This window comes from Schistocerca nitens, chromosome 8, assembly GCF_023898315.1.
Source record: "Schistocerca nitens isolate TAMUIC-IGC-003100 chromosome 8, iqSchNite1.1, whole genome shotgun sequence".
Lineage (NCBI taxonomy): Eukaryota > Metazoa > Arthropoda > Insecta > Orthoptera > Acrididae > Schistocerca > Schistocerca nitens.
In genome coordinates, this window is record NC_064621.1 from 59,053,567 (window position 1) to 59,074,922 (window position 21,356).

The 21,356-nt window shown below is 40.6% G+C and overlaps 1 protein-coding gene across 6 annotated transcripts in view; it reads left to right on the top strand.

The window, feature by feature from the left end:
- The window catches only part of LOC126198859 (trans-1,2-dihydrobenzene-1,2-diol dehydrogenase-like), an 86,608-nt gene that overhangs the window by 63,476 nt on the left and 1,776 nt on the right, over positions 1 to 21,356 (top strand). For all 6 annotated transcript variants that reach the window (XM_049935454.1, XM_049935450.1, XM_049935449.1 and 3 more), the window contains exon 5: positions 11,244 to 11,391. In XM_049935454.1, the coding sequence (XP_049791411.1) occupies positions 11,244 to 11,391 (148 nt within the window). The remainder of the gene's footprint in view (positions 1 to 11,243; positions 11,392 to 21,356) is intronic.

Here is a 21,356-nt window from a genome sequence, read left to right on the forward strand (position 1 = left end):
GTGGTACAACTTTGTGTGCTCTACTTATAAATGTTGCAAGTAGAGTTCAGAAAGCAATGCATTTGGCATAATCTCATTTCAAAGTGGGCAACAAATCATGTCACGAGAAATTTTCACCATAGTTTAACGAGGCATAAGTAGTGGTGAAAGTGCACTATGGACTTGGTCTTTTGCCAAACTACTGTCTGTCTGGGTGTTTAGTATATCACAAATTTTGCCCTGGCTTGTGTGTTTAATTACTGTGCTACCATCCTGTAAATTTGCTGAAAAACATGAATGTATCAAAATATACCCATGTTCAGTCATGTATCTCAAAATGGACACCTAGCACATTACATTCATTAACACCATTCAACAGAGCGCATTTCATTCTATTAGAAAAACTTATTTTCATTTTGGTTTCTCTTTGGGTAAGGTGCAAAAATGTTGCCTAAAATTTGGAATTTTGTTGCTTATGTCTTCATTGTTTAAATATTCATTTTGCTGTTTATTCAGTGTTTTTAAACGTGTTTGTGACAGGTTCACTGCTAAATTTAACCATTTAACTTTACTAGAGACTGCTACATAATTTTTGGGAAGCTGAATGCTTATTAATTTTATTTCTTTTCTTTATTTAGGACTCAACAATTAGATTTTAGTGTCTGAAGCATATCAAGTTGTTGCTAAAATGGAAGAACAAGATCAAGTTAATGTATACAGTTTTGGAAATCCTGATTCCCCATGCCATTTAACAACATATAGTGCCTTGAAAGGACTGAAAGCTGTAAAGCAACTTTCCTTAGAACAACAAGAATTACTTACTAGACGGAGTGGTTTACACTCTACTGAAAATACTCAACTATACTTCCATTATAATGAAGCATTACTCCTAAAAAGATTTGAATTTTTGCAAAGATCATGCTGCAACCCATTTGGCAAGAAAAATCACACTGCACGAAAAAGCTTGTGCTCAATCAACATAGTAGCACCTGACCTACTAAAAAGGATAACCATGTCATATTAAACCAGGCTAAAAATGTGCCCTTCCTGTAGAAAAGAATTAGATACACTGAAATAGTCACAAATGGACGATACATATTAGTCAGATGAAGATGATGAGACTAATGTTGGTCACAATTTTAATACAAGCTTAACATCTTTTGGAATATCACCATTAAAATTTCAATGAATTGGTGCAAGGGATACAAAAGGATATGCAAAGGGCAAAATACATGAAGTTGAAGGTGCAAGTATTAAGAAAATTGCAGAAGTGCGAGGACTTGATCCCAGTGAATTGGAGCAACCATCCACAAGCAATCAATGCTTGACTTGTTTAGATTACATTGAGCCGATCCAAGAATTGAAGGAAAAATTACATATATCAAATAATAACGAGAAAATTCAAATTTTTACCTTAGTTCCCCAAAGCTGGTCTATCAAAAAGACTATGGAAGAATTTTGTGTTTCAGAAAGAATGGTAAGGAAGGCTAGAAAGTTAAAAGCTGAACAGGAAATATTGGCACAGCTCAAAGGTAAATGTGGGAAAAAGCTTTCTGAGGATGTGAAGGCAAGAGTGATAGAGCATTTTTATGATGAAGAGTTTAGTTCAATTTGTCCAGGAAAAAAGGACTGTATTACTGTTCGTATAGATGGAGAAAAGGTTAAAAAACAGAAATAATTATCACTTAGCCGCTTAAAAGAAATGTTTGTTGTGTACCGCAAAAAAAAAAAAAAATTGTGAATTAAGGTCAAAGTGGTGTGTGACTGTAGGCACAGCTGGTTGACATTCAGTTTGTGTCTGCACAATACATCACAATGTGAAACTAATGTTGGCACATATCCCAATAAAAGAAGATTATAATAGCCAAATAAAAGAAGATTACAAAATTTTACTGAGCAAAATTGTCTGTAATTTGGAAACAAAGGATTGCATGCTTCATCGCTGTGAAGTATGTCCAGGAACAGGAACTCTAAATGAATATTTGGAAAGCACTTTTGCAGATATTGATCCTGACAATACAATTCAGTTCAAACAATGGACTCACACTGATAGATACACACTTGAAACCAGAGAAATGACAGTTGAAGAATTCATTAACTATTAGTTGCAAAACTGTTGGCCCTTTCTACTCACCACTACATTGCAAAGCATCAGAGCAAGCATTTGCAGTTCACTAAAGAAGGTCTCAAACCAGGAGAATTGATTATATTAATGGATTTCGCAGAAAATTACTCCTTTAATGTCCAAGACGCAGTGCAGGGATTCCACTGGGAAAATAGTCAAGCTACAATACATACATTTGTCATTTACTACAAAGGTAATGAAGACCTAAAGCGTGTCTGCTACTGCGCAATCAGTGATTGCCTCCGACATGACACAGTTGCAATGCATGTGTTTTTAACATACTTGATCAAATCCCTTAAGTGCATTTTTAAAGAAATTAATCATATTCGTTATTTTAGTGATGGTTCTGCAACACAGTACAAAAATTTTAAGAGCTTCCTAAATCTTTGCCATTATCAAAAAGATTTTGGCATTACTGCAGAATGGAATTTTTTCAGAACAAGCCATGGGAAATCACCATGTGACGGAATTGGGGGCACAGTAAAGCGTTTAGTAGCAATAGCTAGCCTTCAACACCCAATTGACAACCAAATCTGAACACCAACTGATCTGTTTGAATATATTTTGTGTCAGTTGATGAAAAGCTACTTAAGATTCACAATCAAATGATACATTGTCCTTTATAGCAAATGTTAACCGACATGCTGAAGTTGCTACTAAACATGTTGCCATTAGGAACTACAGCCTGGCCGTATATTACATATGTTTATGATGGAAAATGGTGTATAGGAAATATCTGTGAAGGTTTCATGTGAAGAAAAAGATGCCTTGATTAATTTCATGCATCCTCATGGAGCTGCCTCAATCATTTCATTGGCCTACTAGAAGACACACATGCTGGATCCCAGAACAACAGATAATTGCAGTCATCCAGTCCCAGCTGCTTCAATGATGGGGCGACAATACAGTTTCCTGGAAGCAATAGTTTTGGACATCAGCAAAAAATTTAGAACATCTAACAATTGAAGAATTGGGAACCACAGAGAGGCCCAAAAAAGGCTTGGGAACGTGCTACATATCCACATTCAGACTTGGGAACCTGCTAGATATTCGCATTCCAGCTTGGGAACCTGCTAGACACCCACTTTCAGGCTTGGGAACCTGCAGTAAGGAAATCCACCCATTGCTGACCTTGCATGGATATCGGGCGTGGCCCCTTGGTGATGGCGTTACCAGTCGATTGGTAGTGACATAGCAACCAGGGACCAACGCAACGATTTTCCAAATTACCAAAAAAGTCAGTAGTTTAGGCGAATTTTTTGCACCTTATCCAAAGAGACATCAAGATGAAAATAAGTTTTTCTAATAGAATGAAATGTGCTCTGTTGAATGGTGTTAATGAATGTAATGTGCTAGGTGTCCATCTTGAGGTACATGACTTTGAACACGAGTATATTTTGATAAATTCATTTTTTTAGCAAATTTACAGGATGGTAGCACAGTAATTAAACACACAAGCCAGGGCAAAATTTTTTATATCAAACACCCAGACAGACAGTAGTTTGGCAAAAGACCAGGTCCATAGCACACTTTCTCCACTACTTATGTCTCGTTAAACTATGGTGAAAATTTCTCGCAACATGATTTGTTGCCCATTTTGAACTGAGATTATGCCAATGCATTGCTTTGTGAACTCTACTTGCAACATTTGTGTGTAGAGCACACAAAGTTGTACCATTATACCCAGAAGCAAGAGTCTAGCTCTTTTACATTAGGAACAGTGGAATGCCAAACTTGACGATTTCTTCACGACTTTTCAGTCTCTGTAAAAAGTAGTCTTCACGAAAATGGCTCTAGCACCTCAACCAAGTTACAGGTGAGCCTGAAACTTTCCATAAGTTCATTTAGGGCCCTCAGGTACATACTGTACAAATTTCATCAAAATTAAAGATGATCGAGCTGGGATCATCTTATAAACTGGGACACTTGACATGGAATGACCCACCTGCTTTCTGCATTGCCCTCTAGGAAACCTGGTTCCCGGCAATGTGGACCCCTGTCCTTCGTGGCTACAGGGAATATTACAAGAACCGTATAATAGTGTGTCAGGTGGAGTTTGCGTTTACGTCCTGAACTCGGTACGTAGTGAACCTGTGCCCCTTCAAACTCCTCTTGAAGCTGTGGCTGTCAGGATACGGACAATGCAGGAAATAACTGTCTGCAATGTATATCTCCCCCCAGATTGTATGGTACCCCCGAGCGTATTGGCTGCACTGACTGATCAACTCCCTAAACCTTTCCTACTTTTGGGAGATTTTATCACCCATAACCCCTTACGGGGTAGCACCATGCTTACTTGCCGTGGCAGAGATGTTGAAAATTTACTGTCCCAAATCGACCTCTGCCTCTTAAAATACTTGGGCCACCACACATCTCAGTGTTGGTAACAGTAGTTACTCGGCCATTGATTTATCAATTTGCAGCCCAGGACTCCTCCCATCTATCCACTGGAGAGCACATGATGACCTGTGTGGTAGTGACCACTTTCCCATCTTCCTGTCACCCCCCACCCCCCCGCATCATGCCCACGGACACCTACCCAGGTGGGCTTTAAACAACCATTGAGTCTCCCCCACGTGGTGCCATTGATGTCGTGATTGAGCAGGTCACTACAACAAAAAATTTCCGCAGCAGAAAACACGATCCCTCATTCTCTAGGGTGCCCCCGGCGAAAGACAGACCCTTGGTGGTAACTGGAAGTCGCTGAGGCAATTAAAGAGCATCGGCAAGCTCTACAGCGACATAAGTGGCATCTTTCCCTAGAACACTTAATAGCCTTTAAGCGGCTCTGTGCCCACGTTCGCGTGCTTATAAAACGACAGAAACAGGAGTGTTGGGAGAGGTACGTGTCGACCATTGGATGCCATACGTCACCTTCCCAGTTCTGGACGAAGATCAGACGTCTTTTTGGGTACCAGACCCCAACAGGTGTCCCTGACGTTAACATCAATGGCATGCTCTCTACTGACGCAAACGTGATTGCCGATCACTTTGCTGAGCACTATGCTCAAGCCTCTGTGTCGGAGAACTAGCCCCCAGCCTTTCGCACCCTCATACGGTGCATGGAAAGGAAAGTCCTCTCGTTCACTACATCCCACAGTGAACCTTATAACACCCCATTTACGGAGTGGGAGTTCCTCAGTGCCCTTGCACATTGTCCCGACACAGCTCCCGGGCCGGATTGGATCCACAGTCAGATGATTAAACATCTCTCGTCGGACTACAAGCAATATCTCCACATCATCTTCAACCCGATCTGGAGCGATGGCGTCTTTCCGTTACAATGGCGGGAGAGCACCATCATTCCGGTGCTAAAACCCGGTAAAAATGCGCTTGATGTGGATAGCTATCGGCCCATCAGCCTCACCAATATTCGTTGTTAGCTGCTGGAACATATGGTGTGTCAGCAGTCAGATTGGATCCTGGAGTCACGTGGCCTACTGGCTCCATCTCAGGGCGGCTTCCGCCAGAGTCGCTTTACCACTGATAATCTTGTGTCCCTCGAGTCTGCCATCCAAATAGCCTTTTCCAGACTTCAACATCTGGTTGCTGTCTTTTTTGACTTACATAAAGCATACGACACAACCTGGTGACATCATATCCTTGCCACATTGTATGCATAGGGTCTCCGGGCCTCGCTCCTGATTTTTATCCAAAACTTACTGTTGCTCTGTACTTTCTGTGTCCAAGTTGGTGCCTCCCATAGTTCCCCCCGTATTCAGGAGAATAGCGTTCCGCAGGGCTCCATATTGATTGTGTCTGTATTTTTAGTGGCTATTAACAGTCTAGCAGCAGCTGTAGGGCTGTCGGTCTCCCCTTCTCTGTATGCGGATGAGTTCTGCATTTCGTATTACTCCTCCAGTACTGGTGTTGCTTAGTACTACCATTGACCTGGAACCTGAACTTTATCTTAATGACGGTCTACTCACTGTAGTGGAGACGTATTGATTCTGAGGACTGGTTTTTGATGCCCGATTGGCTTAGCTACCTCACCTTTGTCAGCTTAAGCAGGAGTGCTGGCACCACCTCAATGCTCTCCGCTGCCTGAGCAACACCAACTGGGGTGCAGACTGCTCTACGCTGCTGCAGCTCTACAGAGCCCTTGCTCAATCCTGCCTTGACAAAGGGAGTCTGGTTTATGGTTCGGCGGCAGCCTCAGTGTTGTATTTACTCGACCCAGTGCACCACTGTAGCGTTCGCCTAGTGACGGGAGCTTTTAGAACGAGTCCAGTGATCAGTGTCCTGGTGGAGGCAGGAGACCCTCCACTGCAGACCCAACATGCACAACTTCCAACTATGTTGCTCACATTTGTAGTTCTCCTGAGCGTCTGAATTACCATCTCCTTTTCCCCACCCGTGGCAGTTAATCTCCCGCATCGGCGGCCCAAGTCAGGGCTCACGACTGTGGTTCGTGTGCGATCCCTTCTCTCTGAATTGGAGTCCTTCCCTTTACCACCTCTACTTGAGATCCATTCACTTACACCTCCATGGTGTATGGTGTACACTTCGGCCGAAGCTTCGTCTGAACCTTTTGCATGGTCCTAAGGATTCCATTGACCCCACCGCTCTCCACTGTCACTTCCTGTTGATTCTTGATGTGTTCCAGGGTTCTGAAGTTGTTTACGCAGATGGCTTGATGGCTGATGGTAATGTTGGCTTCACCTAAGTCCACAGAGGCCATATTGAACAGCATTCCTTGCCTGCTGACTGCAGTCTATTCACTGCAGAGCTTGTGGCCATATTTTGTGCACATCAGTACACTGTTCCTGTTCTGGTGAGTCGTTTCTTCTCTGTTCTGATTCCCTGAGCAGCTTACAAGCTGTCGACCAGTGCTACCCTCGCCATCCTTGGGTAGCGAACATCTAGAGGTCCATCTCTGCCCTGGAACGGTCCAGTCATTCAGTGGTGTTTGTCATGCAGGGTAGTTGGGCAGTCTGAGATGCCTTGTCACGGTTCATGCGTCTGCCCCTGTCAGAGGTTTGAGTCCTCCTTCGGGTCTGCAGCCCGTGGTCTCGCGGTCGCGTTCTCACTTCCCGAGCACGGGGTCCCAGGTTCGATTCCCACTGGGGTCAGGGATTTTCGCCCGCCTCGAGATGACTGGGTGTTTGTGTTGTCCTCATCATTTCATCATCATTCGTGAAAGTGGCGAGATTGGGCTGAGCAAAGGTACAGAATTTTTACAGGTGCTGATAACCGTGTAGTTGAGTGCCCCACAAACCAATCATCATCTCATCCTCCCTCGGGCATGGATGTGTGTGTGCTGTCTTTAGCATAAGTTAGTTTAAGTTAGATTAGGTAGTGTGTAAGCTAAGGGACCGATGACCTCAGCAGTTTGGTCCCATAGGACTTACCAAAAATTTCCAAATTTTCCAGTGGTGTTTGTGTGGACCCCAGGTCACATCGGAATCCCAGGCAACAAACTTGCTGACAGGCTGGCCAAACAGGCCACGTGGAAATCACTCCTGGAGATGAGCATCTCTGAAACTGATCTGCGTTCTGTCTTATGCCGCAAGGTGTTTCGGCTTTGGGAGACGGAGTGACATAACAGTATGCACAACAAACTTGGTGTCATTAAGTAGACTGCAAATGTCTGGAAGTCCTGCTTGCTTCTCGCAGTGAATCTGTTGTCCTTCGTCGACTCCGCATTGGCCATATGTGGCTCACACATGGCTACCTCCTCCATCGCAAGGACCCACATCAGTGTTGCTGTAGCTCCAAATGACAGTTGTCCACCTCTTGCTGGATTGCCCACTTTTAGCCATTCTGCGGCAGACTTTTAACTTTCCCAGCACCCTACCTTTGGTGTTGGGCAACAGTGCCTCAACAGCAGCTTTAGTTTTACCTTTTATCATTTGATCTGAGTGTTAGCATGTGTCCTTCGTCCCTCTGTGTCCTCCATCCTAGGGTTTTTAGGGCGGAGGTTTTAATGTGTTGCAGAGAGGCTGGCTTCTCCTTTTCTATTCTTATGGTCAGCCAGCCATGGTAATCTGCTTTCTTGTTTTTAATCTCTTCTCCTTGTTTCTTCCGTCTCTCTGTGGTTTTCTTGTCCTGTTTTGTCCATTGTAGTGTTTGTTGTCCTTCTGTCTTCTTCTGGTTCTTGCTTTCACCTTTCACAGTGCCATATGTTGTCTTTGTTTTCTTCTTTCCCTTGGCTAATTGTCTACTGGGAACAAGGGACCAATGACCCTTTCCCCCCTTTTAAACCAACCAACCAGACAGGTGCTCTTTGCTGGAAGTGTGGTTGCTGTGATTCAGTTGTGATCTGCTGTGTTTGTCACAGTGTCAGCTTTGCATGTTTTTCTCTTGAATGACTTTCCACCTTGTCATTTGATTTGCCATATATTCATGAAATGAAAAACCTCTTTACAAAGTACTTCTTTATCTTGGGTGTCAAATTTATACATGCAACTAATGCCTCTTGCTTAATCTTTATTTAGATATGAGTAGTTAATAGCTGTCTCTTTCGTGAGCAGAAGGGCAGATTCTGAATCTTTCTTTCATGGCTGTACATATTTTGTTTGCCTTGGACATTAGTATGGAGCTAAAATAACGTCAAAGCATGTTCCTTCCATCGTCTTGGGAGGGTACACCTGATGGATCTATGGTGTCCAGACTATGTAGTATATTGCAGTTAATATTTATTATAGTTCCTGTATATTCACTTTCTTCAGTGTAAACTACCAGCATTTTTCAAAGTAACTACTTTTCTTTGTGTTGTGTAATATTTTTCTTTACAAATAAAGATTAGGTAAAATGTGTTTTGTTGTCAGTGTACCACACAAGCAGTTTTACTTGCTTCACTGAAAGCGCCAAACTCTGATTGTGTGTAATATTAACTACTGTTGTCTCTTTGTATTCTGTGATGCTTTCCATCTGTTTTTATTTGTTAATATATTAAGTTCTCGTAAGGTGGTTCCCAACCTGGGGGTAATTGTCCCTAAGGGCTAAAATTAAATTGTCTGGAGGGTAAAAACAAATAGTACGAAACCAAATTACTTTTAAAAGATCATTACTATTATCACTGTTTTGTAAGATTGTAGTACTGATTACATACCAGTGATCATACCTTTAATACCTCCCCCGCATAGTACACTTACTGCATACATAATTTGTACCTCATACCACGCATCTGTAACAGTAAAACTGAGACTTATACAACACATATGCTTAAAGTATGTCATGAAAATGCGTTCTCCAAATCTTAGGTAGTTCTGCAATGGACCAGAAATTTGTTCAGTATTCACTTCGCAACTGCTAATCAAACTAATTGACAGCACAAGACAAGAGTAACAATGCAATGGCTACTACATTTCTGTAAGCCCTACACATTGTTGTTGTTATGATCATCATTCATTAGTGGCATTAGTCAGACATAAAGTATTGGCAGCCTGGAGTATTTCAATTTGTGCCAGTTCAGAAGTAATGGGTCCAGCAATCATGTGATTTACAAAGAATAAGTGAAGTCTTCAGTTGAAATTTCCGGGCTGAGAGGCTGTGGTCGATGTATAAAATTTCCACCTAACGTTTCATCTCCATCTGTGGGAGACATCATCTGAAGTCATCCAGACAACCTCAGATGATGTCTCCCGCAGATGGAGACGAAATGTTAGGTGGAAATTTTATACATCAACTACGGCCTCTCAGCCCCGAAGTTTCAGCTGAAGACAACACCGGCCGTGAAAGCCTACATTGTATGAATAAGTGAAGTGCACACGTTTTAACCTGGTTGATTTCAAATGGGGGTGCAGAGGAGGAATGTTTTGTAACAAATGGCTACCATTACTGTGACAGTTAGTTTTCTTTTCTGAGAAGAAATTGAAGATAGCACTTGTAATATACTGAGAATTACTTCATTATTCTTAAAGAAATGGGTTGGAAATAAGCAGTACCAGTTGTCTCATTGACTTAATAGTTCGTGGTTTCATAAAATATCTACAAACCTAAACGTCATTTCCGTTTCTTCATTTTAAAAATAAGTGTTCAAAGAAAATTCGTTTTCATTCTAAATTTTAGTGAGGCACTAATGTAATGGTGGGAGAATTGGAGGGGGTTGGGGAGACTTGCTAATATCTGATTGAACTTAAGGGTAATGGTATCAGAAAGGTGGAGAACCACTGGCTGGGTAGATTCATATTACGTATGAGCTGGTTGCTTGGGTGTGGAATGAACAATACATAGAATATAAATATCAATGTATAGAGTATAGGAAGTAATGAACACAATGATAATAACTGAGTCAGTAGAGCACTTGCCTGCAAAAGACCAAGGACCCAGTTTCAAGTCCAAGTCTAATCTGGAACACAGTTTTAATCTGCCAGGAAGTTTCAGATCCAGGCACACTACACTGCAGAATTAACTTAAAGGAGTACTAGTGCCTCAAGTTTTTCAGGTGAACTTCTTTGAGCTTTGGAAGGTAGGAGATACAGTACTGGCAGAAGTAAAGCTTTGAGGACAGATTGTGAGTCATGCGTGGCTAGCTCAGTTGGTAGAGCACTTTCCTGAGAAAAGCAGCATTCCCTGGTTAACACACAGGTTTAATCTGACAGGAAGTTTCAACAATAACTATGCACTAGTAGTAATAAAATTAAAAAGGAGTGCCAAGTTAAACACTCCTTTGCTCTGCCACCTTAGATTAAATGCATATTTTCACAGAAATGATGCAATAATAGATTAAAAATTATATACAATAAGGAAATTATTATAAGGTATTTCCAGTTCTCTGTATAATGAGAGAGCTTCACATAAAAGATTTTATTTGTCACTGCAAAAATAAAAAAAAAAGCCTCTAGAGTAAAAATGGGGTGTCAGGCACATACCTCTTCCATCCATTCTGAGAAAGAAATATAACTTCTTGTGTCTTTGATATTATTAGGCAGTGAATTGAATATTTTAACACTGTCATAGTTAACTAGGACAATGCCTTGACTGTGAATATTTTATGGAGTGTTTTAATGATATGTAGAATTGCCTCACAGGCTACTCTTATGTTGTTAGTAAGCCACAGTTTTTAACAACCATGTAAGTTGGACTTTGTATGACTTTTTAGGAAATACACTGTCACTGCACCCCTTATGTTAAAATGTTTACATCACTATGCTTTAACTCAGATTACTTAATTTGTTTGATGTTATTTGTACAGATACCAAATTTCTGGTGTCCTACAAGAGTGGCAGCACCAGACAAGACATCTGATTTTATTCTTCCAACAGCATCAAAGGCATTTAATTTCATAAACAGTGCAGGGCTGCGCTATGAGGCTATGGAAGTTAGGCGATGCCTGAGAGAAGGTATGATATATTTTAAGCACTTCACATGAAAGAAAGTTTCCGTAAGTTTTATGATTGTTTTGACATTTTTTATGAAACCACAGATAAGCAGGCTAATATATATGTAACTGTGTTTAGCTTCTGAGAAACGAGATTTTGAAGTTGGTAACTGCTTCATTTTATCAAAGTTGTGTGTGCAACTAGAATATAAAAGGCTCATTTTAGGTGTACTTGCCTTTTGATTTTTGAAGCCAATTTCTGACATTGTAAATGGAGTGGTAGTTATTTTTTTGTTAATGTCATCCACTTAAATGTCTGTTCATGGTCTTTACCTGTACCACAAATTATTTATTAGATAAGTGCATAAGTTTATAGCATGTATGTTCATTAGTGTGGCAATATTTTGCTAAGACAATTTATCAGCTATCATTGTTTATTTGGTATGTTGCACTTGTAAATGTGTTTTAAAGCTCTACATTCAAAGAGGTTTTTTTTTTTATGCTGTATCGAGTATAGAATAACTAACACTTCCATTATATTTGCTTTTTGAGGCTTGTGGTAGTGTCTTCAAACAATTGTTCTGTTTACTGTGAGATTGCCATGTCAAAGAGGGCCGCTGTTATGTGAGTGATTAAACACAATGCAGAAAGGTCACCCATAGGATGTTTAAGAATACATTCTGATCTATGATTATACACTTTGGTCATCCCCAGAGTTGAAATATGTAAGGAATAGTGACCAATCAACTATTGTACTAGATCTGAATGGAATAAGCAAAGCTTGGAACTACAGTGTGTGCTATGTAAGTGAAAATAGCAAAAATTTCGAGTGACTATATGTGCATCTCAGTTTGCTTGTTGTCTCAGGAGCACCAGTGACTATTCTTATCCAAATATTTTACTGATTTTGAAATATGGCACCTCCATATTGTCATTGAAACATGAAAGGACTGCATTGGTATTAACAGAAAAGTAAACTCTTCTTACACAAATGTTCACCCATCCATGAAATGTATTTTCATGTGTATAAGGGGCTAAAGAATGCATTGTGCACTACATTCTGTTTCCCACTTCTGTAACCATAATTACTGACATTTATTGTCAACTGTTGCCTGATGGCCTCAATCAAAGACAATGAGTTGGAAAACTCCATTGAATGCTACTGCAACATGATCGATAATTGCACAAGCCACCATTGTGATTAAAGCAGATTCCCAGTGATTTTGTTGGGAGGCAATTGTTCATTTCTGATTTATTACTATCTTTGTCCCTGATAGCATGTGAAACCTTAAGGGTGTTGAAGGGGTTGTATGCCCTCAGGCACTATAACAGCAGCAGAGTGCCTCTCAGCTGAACGTGTACAGGTACATCTTTGAAGTGCTCAATGAAGGTGCTCAGGTAGCACTGAGAGTGTTGCCAAAATGGGAGATCTTCGAGGGACTCTTTGCTGTTTTATTCATACACATGTCATTGTTGCAATGCCACCCTCCCCCCCCCCTTTTTCATGATCATGCGACAGGAAGGATAAACACCCTTTTGCTGCTTCGGATCACATTCAGATTCTGTCAAATGGTTTGAACAGTCCCTACTGGTTCCACACTGTACACCAGAGTGAAAATTATGGCCACATTACACTTCAAAGGGGTCTGATCACTTTTAAAGGGGTCGGAGACCCACAATGTCCTTACAGAAGGGTTGAATCTTTCTGTGGGTATCAGCAGTGTCAAATGTTGTCAAGAATAACATCCTGTTACTCATCCTGCTGCAAAATCTGTGGGAGTCTATGCCCCATGGGAAGTGGTGGTTTAATTGATGCCCTTTATGCCACCTCCTGAGGCCTTTTCATGTTGGTTGTGAGTGAGTGGAAGATTGTCTAAAATGTTTTCCTTGGCCACCCATAAGAAAACCGTGTGAAATCAATGCTGGGCATCACCGTTTTGCCCTCCGTCACAAGGGCATCAAAAGAAGGGGTGAAGTGTAGATTAGAGGGGTGTGTTATGTCCATGGTGACACTGTACAGAACTGAGGTGAAATTTGGAGCCAATGTGACATCATTAGACCACCTTACACCTCACAGGAACTTGTAAGCTATGGCATTTTTTTCGCATGTGTTGTCACCATGCTGTTTGAACTGTTGCTGAGTCCAAAATTGACGTTACAGGGTGCCATGCTTTTGCACCACACAGAGCAAGGCTGTAGGCACCTTTGAGCCAAATTTCAAACATCTGCATCACAATGAGAGACAATTATGGGTTCAAAAAAGTGACCCTTTAATCGTGTGACACAGTGTACTTAAAAGCTGTAAGTCATAGTATCTTAAAATAAATTGTTTGATGACTTGTTCAATACCAGATCAGTAAATTTACTCAGATTTGGAATTTCATTTGATGGCTGTAACCAGATGTCCATTTTGAACTTCATTGTACTACAAATAAGGTATAATTTCCACTCATAATATGACAATGGATTTATAAATTTTAATCAATAGATAAAGCTACTTACAAGGTGTTTCAGCAGAAAGGACTGTGGTTCTCAAAATAAACCATATGGTTTCAGAGACCTTTCCAAGTCCCAGACATCTGTGATGTATGTACGCAGACTGAAGTGACAAATGGAAATTTGTTCAAGGAACAAACCTGGATCCCTTGCTCTGTAGGCATATGCACTAATCACTGTGCCACCCCAGCACAGTGACATTGCACAACTGCACAGACTACCCTAGCACACCTTCCTCCTCAGTCCAATTTCCCATTCGTGCCTGAACCCACTTGGCATTCTGCCCAAATTTGAACAGCTGCAAAGCAACTGTGTCAGGGTGGCATAGTAGTTAGCACATCTGCCTCACGAGCAGGGGACCGAGGTTCGAATCACAGCCTGTGTACAAATTTTTGTTCATTGCTTCATTCTGCATATATAATTCTGAGTTTTGTTATGAAAATATACTTTCACCAATAAATGGTTCCTACACAAACCAACAACACACATAGTCCAGAGGTTGTACAGGTGCAGAAATACTGTGCCTCATAAGTCAAAGAGCAATACCAGCTGACATTGCAAATCAGAGATTCAGGTAACATTTACAAGGTTCATCACAGAATGCATTTCATCAGTATCGGTGTGTTTTTGTATTGGATAGTATGTCCGAGGTATTGTCCTGAGAGAGCTTGTGGAATGGCCTCAATTTGTCCATTAGAGTGGGAAGTCTAGTTCTCATGATGTCATTGAATGTGCAGTATTGTATGCTCATACTCCAGTGATTTTTAATAAACAGCGACTTTGTGATGCAGGTGCATTCTGTTTTAATAGCCCAATCTGCCAATATGTTCCAGGTTGCAACACTTTTCTGATATGTGTTCAAAGCTCTCCATAATGAACAGGAAACCACAAGATCCTGTCAACACAGCCAGTATGCCCAAAAAAATCACGCAAGTTAGGGCATCTGCAATACAGAGCCCTAAATGGTCAGATCTTGGGTGTGCTGTGAGTTTAGGGATTAACAAGGCAACAATGTGAAGGATTCTGCACAATGATCATTAACACCCATACAAAATTGGGGTATATCAGCAACTTAGTGAATGTGATTATGAGCAGCAAGATGGTGAATGAAGATTGCCTTATCTAGAGATAAGGTGACCTGGGGAAACTGATCACGCATATGGCTACGGCCACACAGGATGCACGTGGCTTGGTGCCTAGCTACCTCAGGTCTCACCAGGCGACTCATCTTTATAAACAAACAGCTGTGAGCCTATGAGACTGGCCGCACTGATTGCTAGGTGACAACGTCAGTTGCTTGACATGTCGCTAGATGAATGGTCATGTTTGTTCTTCCTGGTGTGTTGCCTGTTGGTTTAAGAGAGAATACTACCTTATAAATGTTGCTGACTATGTAATTTCACTTGCTTCATCTCTACCATGGATAACGAAGCATTAATATGGGCTGTTTTCAAAAGGGAATGTTTGTGGGATCCAGTGCATGATCTTCATAAAAACATAATTGTTTTAAAGAAAGTGTGGGAAGGTGTTGCAGAGGAAAACAGGCAGCTCTGTTAAGTTTTGGTTTTATTTTTATTTGTGAAAGCAGCTACAGATTAATTAACATTTGTAATTAAGATAGTAATCATAGTGATTTACAGTATTTTTAATTTTGTAATAAATTCAACGCTGAATGAATTCATCTAATGACCATCATGTTAAATAATGTTTTGAGGCAGACAGTTCATTTGCCAGGGCACCGAGCCACCCCTGTTGACTTAATCAACCAAGATACTCCTCATATTTACTGCACTTTTTGTATATCTTCACTGGGGTTCTTCTGAACTGAATTTTAGCGAAAAATGTGTGTCATTGTCGTCTTGAGTTATGGAGGATTGTCCATCTTCCATCACAAAGTTATGGAGAACACACTGCTTTTGTAATTATTATGGGAATACTTCCATCAGTGTCAATAGCTTTTTGTGATACTCTCCACTTTCAGTCAACCAGTTGTTGAACCTTGAGTGAAAAAAAAAAAAATTGAAAATTAACACTCCTCCTTATATATACGCAAAAACTTAAAGTGCCAAGTACAATTCAAAATTTAATTGTTGCAGAACTTCGGTTGGTTCAAGATGGCAGTTACCAGCCATCTTTGGATACTCATGTATACATTGTTGTTGTAGTCTCATTATTTCCCAAACAAGTGCATCATCATGCCAGATTTCTTTATCCTGTCTTCAATTTCTTGGAAATGTAAATAAAGTTTTAGAAAGTTTCTTCTTACTAACTCATTTTGTAATATGCATTCATCTGAACAACTTCTGTAAGAAGTAAAATGAATGTACTGAAAATATGTTTCTTGATCCTAATGTTACCACTAGATGTGCCTCAGGAGATATACTAGCTCTATAATTAGTATTTTGTTTCTGTAGTTTTTCTGTAATAGCTGTGAGAGGGATGTCCAATGATGTTACAGTTATTTGTAGTAAGCAAAAGTTTGTCTGGGAACTGCTATAGTTCTTTGTAAAACATGAATTCAGCACAGGCACATCCCTCACAACTAATACTATGTACACAGTTCATAGTTTCCGTAACAATTCATATTTCAAAGAAATATTTTCTGCCAGAAGCATTTTCTGACTCAACACTGGAAGATACATTTCAGTGGTACAAGTGAGCAACACACCTGTAGTGACTGGCATCAATGCTCTGGTGTGGCCTCAGAGCATCCAAGCACTTAGCAAGTCACAAGGTACCTAGGAGACAAGCGAGTGCATATGCTATGATTGTAGTCCAAGACAGCCATTGAATTATAAGCTGTGTATGCAGTTGTACCAATCTGTTGAAACCATACTTTCCTCGTTGCACACCTGTGTCATCAAAGTTCTGGGATGAACAAGGTTTTGAGCATTGTAATGTAGGATTCTAAATAGAAAACCACAGTAACTCGCCTGAGGTATAGTTTATCTCATTAAATCTAACAACTGCACCATTGTCAAAAAAATCACACACTATCCGCCGGCCGCGGTGGTCTAGCGGTTCTAGGCGCTGCAGTTCGGAACCGCGGGACTGCTACGGTCGCAGGTTCGAATCCTGCCCCGGGCATGGATGTGTGTGATGTCCTTAGGTTAGTTAGGTTTAAGTAGTTCTAAGTTCTAGGGGACTGATGACCTAAGATGTTAAGTCCCATAGTGCTCAGAGCCATTTGAATCACACACTATCCCATTTGTGTGTGCGTTTGTTTTTGTTGATCTGTTAGCTCTGAGGAAAATTGTCTGAAACCTTAGCATCAATTTCAGTCTTGTTATGTGTATATCAACTGTTCAGTGCCCCGACTGTACAGTGTTTGGTTACCTTCTCTCCTTTCACTGCTTCTCCCTGTACTGTCAGGGTTGAGATTTTAGTGTACTTTAGGATGGCTAACATACACATTTATTTGGTAAATGATGAGTTAGCCACAAGCTATTGAATTAGCTTTTTATCATTAGTTTTATTGTCCTGAACTGAATATTTTAAGCAAGACTGTATTAATAATTTTAGATTTTTTATCTTCCCATGTGACTGTGAATGGATGTTTTGAGGAATGTGCATACAATTGAGTGAGCAAGTGAAATTTTATCTTTCTCATGTATGAATTTTAGATTTTTTAATGTCTATCATCTCCCAATGATTTAATAAGCACTCCCAGTATGCACTGCTCACCAAATGGCATTCCAGCCACTCTGAGATACTTATCATCAGATTTGAAAAAAGTTATTCACTGAAAAAATTTGATTTTTGCACATCTTAGTGTCTGATATCTTCACTCAATAAATAACTAAATTTCTTTTCATTATATGTCATGGTTACTCTGCTGCATCAAATGAAGTAAAATATTGCATGAAATTTTAAATAGTTTGCAGAGGTAAGTATGCAGTGCATAAACTGTGTATGGCTGATTTTAGCTCATACATTGCAGTATACAAAATGTAGATAAGATACTGAAATTTTATTTAATATTGGGAGCAGAATCATATCTCATTTTGTTCTCAAATTATTGATTTTCAGACCCAACAAACTGTTGCGCATGACACACCCATTTCTGTCTCTGCAAATCTTTAATAAAGTGGTTATAACAGCAGCCAGAGACTGTGGTTTTGTGTGTGTGTGTGTGTGTGTGTGTGTGTGTGTGTGTGTGTGTGTGTGTGTGTGTGTGTGTTTTATCTATTTTTGATGAAGGCCTTGTTGGCCAAAAGTTTACTTTGACAGTCTTTTTGTTATGCCTATCTGCAAGTCAACATCCCCACTATAAGGTGAGTAGGAGCCATCCTTTTAACAATATTGGTCACAACAATAGTCATATTTCATAAATAGTTCAAGATATAGAAACTAGGTTTTTTTGAAAATTATAGTGCACAAAGAGAGACACATTTTGTATGGTCAATACTCAGAACTTATTTTGTTTACTGAGATACGGAAGTAACTTGTCCGCAGCAATGAGAGTTTGCCAGCTCAGTACGCACACAGATGTCAATAGCACAGTAGGAAAACCCTAGCTGCGTGCTTATCCATGTCCACAGCACCTGGGAACATTGGAACAGGACATGCATACACATCTACAGCAACGAAAGAGTTAATCTGTTCTTATAATTTCATAGTCCAGTTCTCATTTGCAGTTTTCTCTCATCATCATCATCATCTCACAGTTGTCTCCATTCTTTCCCGATATTAGTGGCAGGTTGCCCATATTAGTTCTGTGCACTACACTTGCATATCTGCCCGTCTTGGTCAGGTAGAGCTCAGATTCATGCTTAGCGAAATTCTTCCCTCCCCCTCTTCTTTTTTGAGTCTAGAATTCATTTGTTAACATGCCCTGTGGCTTGCTTATGGCATGGGTGACACTCTGCATCTTAGTTCTCAGCTTCTTGTCCATGTATAAGTGGACTGTAGACAAAATACATCCTTTGTTCTTGCTAGAGTCTCATCAGTTTTATAAACATGTATTTACAAACTTAATTACATTCCTTTGTTTAATGGAAGTGGATATGACAGAGGTTTGAAAGGAGTGATATGATCGTATGAGATAGAAGTAGTTCATTTTTAGTCAGTGTCAATTACATAAGGTCACAGAAACAACATAACTTTTTTGAAAGAAGATATCACAATTATAGTTTCACCATACACAGAAGCATTTAAACACTCTTTCTTCCTGTGCTCCTTATGTGAACAGAAATGGAAATCCCTGACAACATGTACAATGGGAAGCATCCTTTGCCAAGCACTTCATAATAGTTTGTATGTAGATAAAGATAGTAACACAATGAACTATGAAATTCCAAGACAAAATTAACAGCTACAACACTGCCATCAATAGTATAGTGTAATAATTTGCTTCATTTTGCATATCTTTATAATAGGTAAGGAAAGTGGAAGCTGTTGACCATAGCAGGTTAGTAAGTACAGTCATTTGCTTGGACTGGTTTGGGAAGACCCAAATGAGGATGGCTAGGTGAGATAAACAAGATTGAAGTCTCTATATGTGAACAGTTTTTGCCACTTGTCAGTTGATTTTAGTAAGTTACAATTAGCATGACACGCTCGAGCATATCTGAAAGTACTCATTTACGAACATATAGGAATGGAAAATCCTTGGTGGACTATAAATAATTGAGGAATAAAGGCAACAGATCACCAGATGGTGGAGACACTAAGCCTTCACTAGACACACAGGCAAGACAGAACTTCACCATAAATATAACAGTTCTGGATACTCCATTGTAGCTGGTTATTTTCAATGCTCAGCCCAAAAGGATCTGGGCTCTTGTTAACCAATACCTCCAACCCATTGCCCACAGCCTAGATTCCAATATCAAACGCATGCCACACTTCCTTCGCCAACTCTCAACTTCCCCATCTCATTTTTGATATCTAAAACAGTACTTGTCACTGTTAACACCATCTCTGTATACATCATCAACCTCCTCCATGTGGATGGCCTTGCATTTTGAACACTACCTCCCCTCAGTGTTATTACAACCTCAAACCAATCACCTCATTCTTTACACACCTAACTAATTAATCCTCACATGTAACAACTTCTCCTTTGAGGAGAAAATAACAAACAAATATACAGCATGCTCATGCACACCTGCTTGGCATCCTCCTATGCCAACCTGCCTATGGGCCACCTACAGAAAATATTTCCAGTCAAGTTCATTCATGATCTGGACTCAGGGCCAAGATGTTCTATCGTCATTCCTCCACAGCCTCAACACCTCTCCCATCCACTTCACCAGGCCAGTATCTCTCATTCCTGGATGTTGACCTCCATCACTCAGATATCTCCATCCAAACCATTGTCCATATCAAGCCTATTAACTATCAACAATATCTGAATTTTGACAGATGCTATCCCTTCCACACCAAAATATCATTGCCTATAGTTTGGCCACACACACAGATGGCACATCTGCAGTGCCAAGCAATCCATTGTCCATGATGAGGAAGGTCTTAGTAAGGCTTTCACTGACAGGCACCACCCCCCCCCCCCCCCGCCTTCCCACTCCAAACAACCCCAGGAGCAAGCTGCAAAGAAGTACTAGATCATCTCCCAGTATCATCACGGACAGGAACAACTGAACAATATCCTTCACACAGCTCAACTACTTATCATTGTGCTCAGAAATGAGAAACACTCACTTACAATCCTCCCCACTCCTCCCAGAGTGGTATTCCACACCCCACTCAATCTACATAACATCCTAGGCCGTCCTTACACATACTTGCTCCCACCCCTTGCTACATGGGCCATACAACTTTGGAAGACCAATATGTAAAACTTGTCCAATACACGCACACCGGTCCCATCTCAGGCTTATCCTATTCTGTCAAGAGACAGGGCCGCTTGTGGAAGCATTCATGTCATGTATCTGTTTTGCTGTAATTTCTGGACAGCATTTTATGTGGGCATGACTACCAGCTAGTTGTCCAATTGAATGTATGACCACCGTCAACCAGAGTTGACAATCCAGGGATTTAACATGCTGCTGAGCACAACATGCTCAATTTCAAAGCCCATTTCATAGCATGTGTCATCCAGACCATTCCTTGCAATACCAGCTTCTCTGAATTATGTGGCTGGGAGTTTTCTCTTCAAAACATTCTTTGGTCTTGTAGTTGTCCTGACCCCCTGCTGCCCTCACATGCAGCACCTCCCCTGCCCCATATCTATAAGTTAACTCATACTGCATCCACATCTTCTTCCTCACAGCCTACCTCTTTCCTCTATTCTATCCCTCCCTGCCAAGCCACCTATCCATACCACCATATGTTGCATACCATTTTCCCATCTGTGACCAGAATGAACTCATAGATGTCAGATTCCTATCTTGTGCACCTGCTGCCTCTCTCTCCCAGCTATCAGCCATCTTTACACTGATTAAAACTGTCTGTCAGACTGGGATTCAAACCTGGGACCTTTGCCTGCAAAAAGACAGGGAGAGACATACTTAAAGAATCATTATTCCTGAT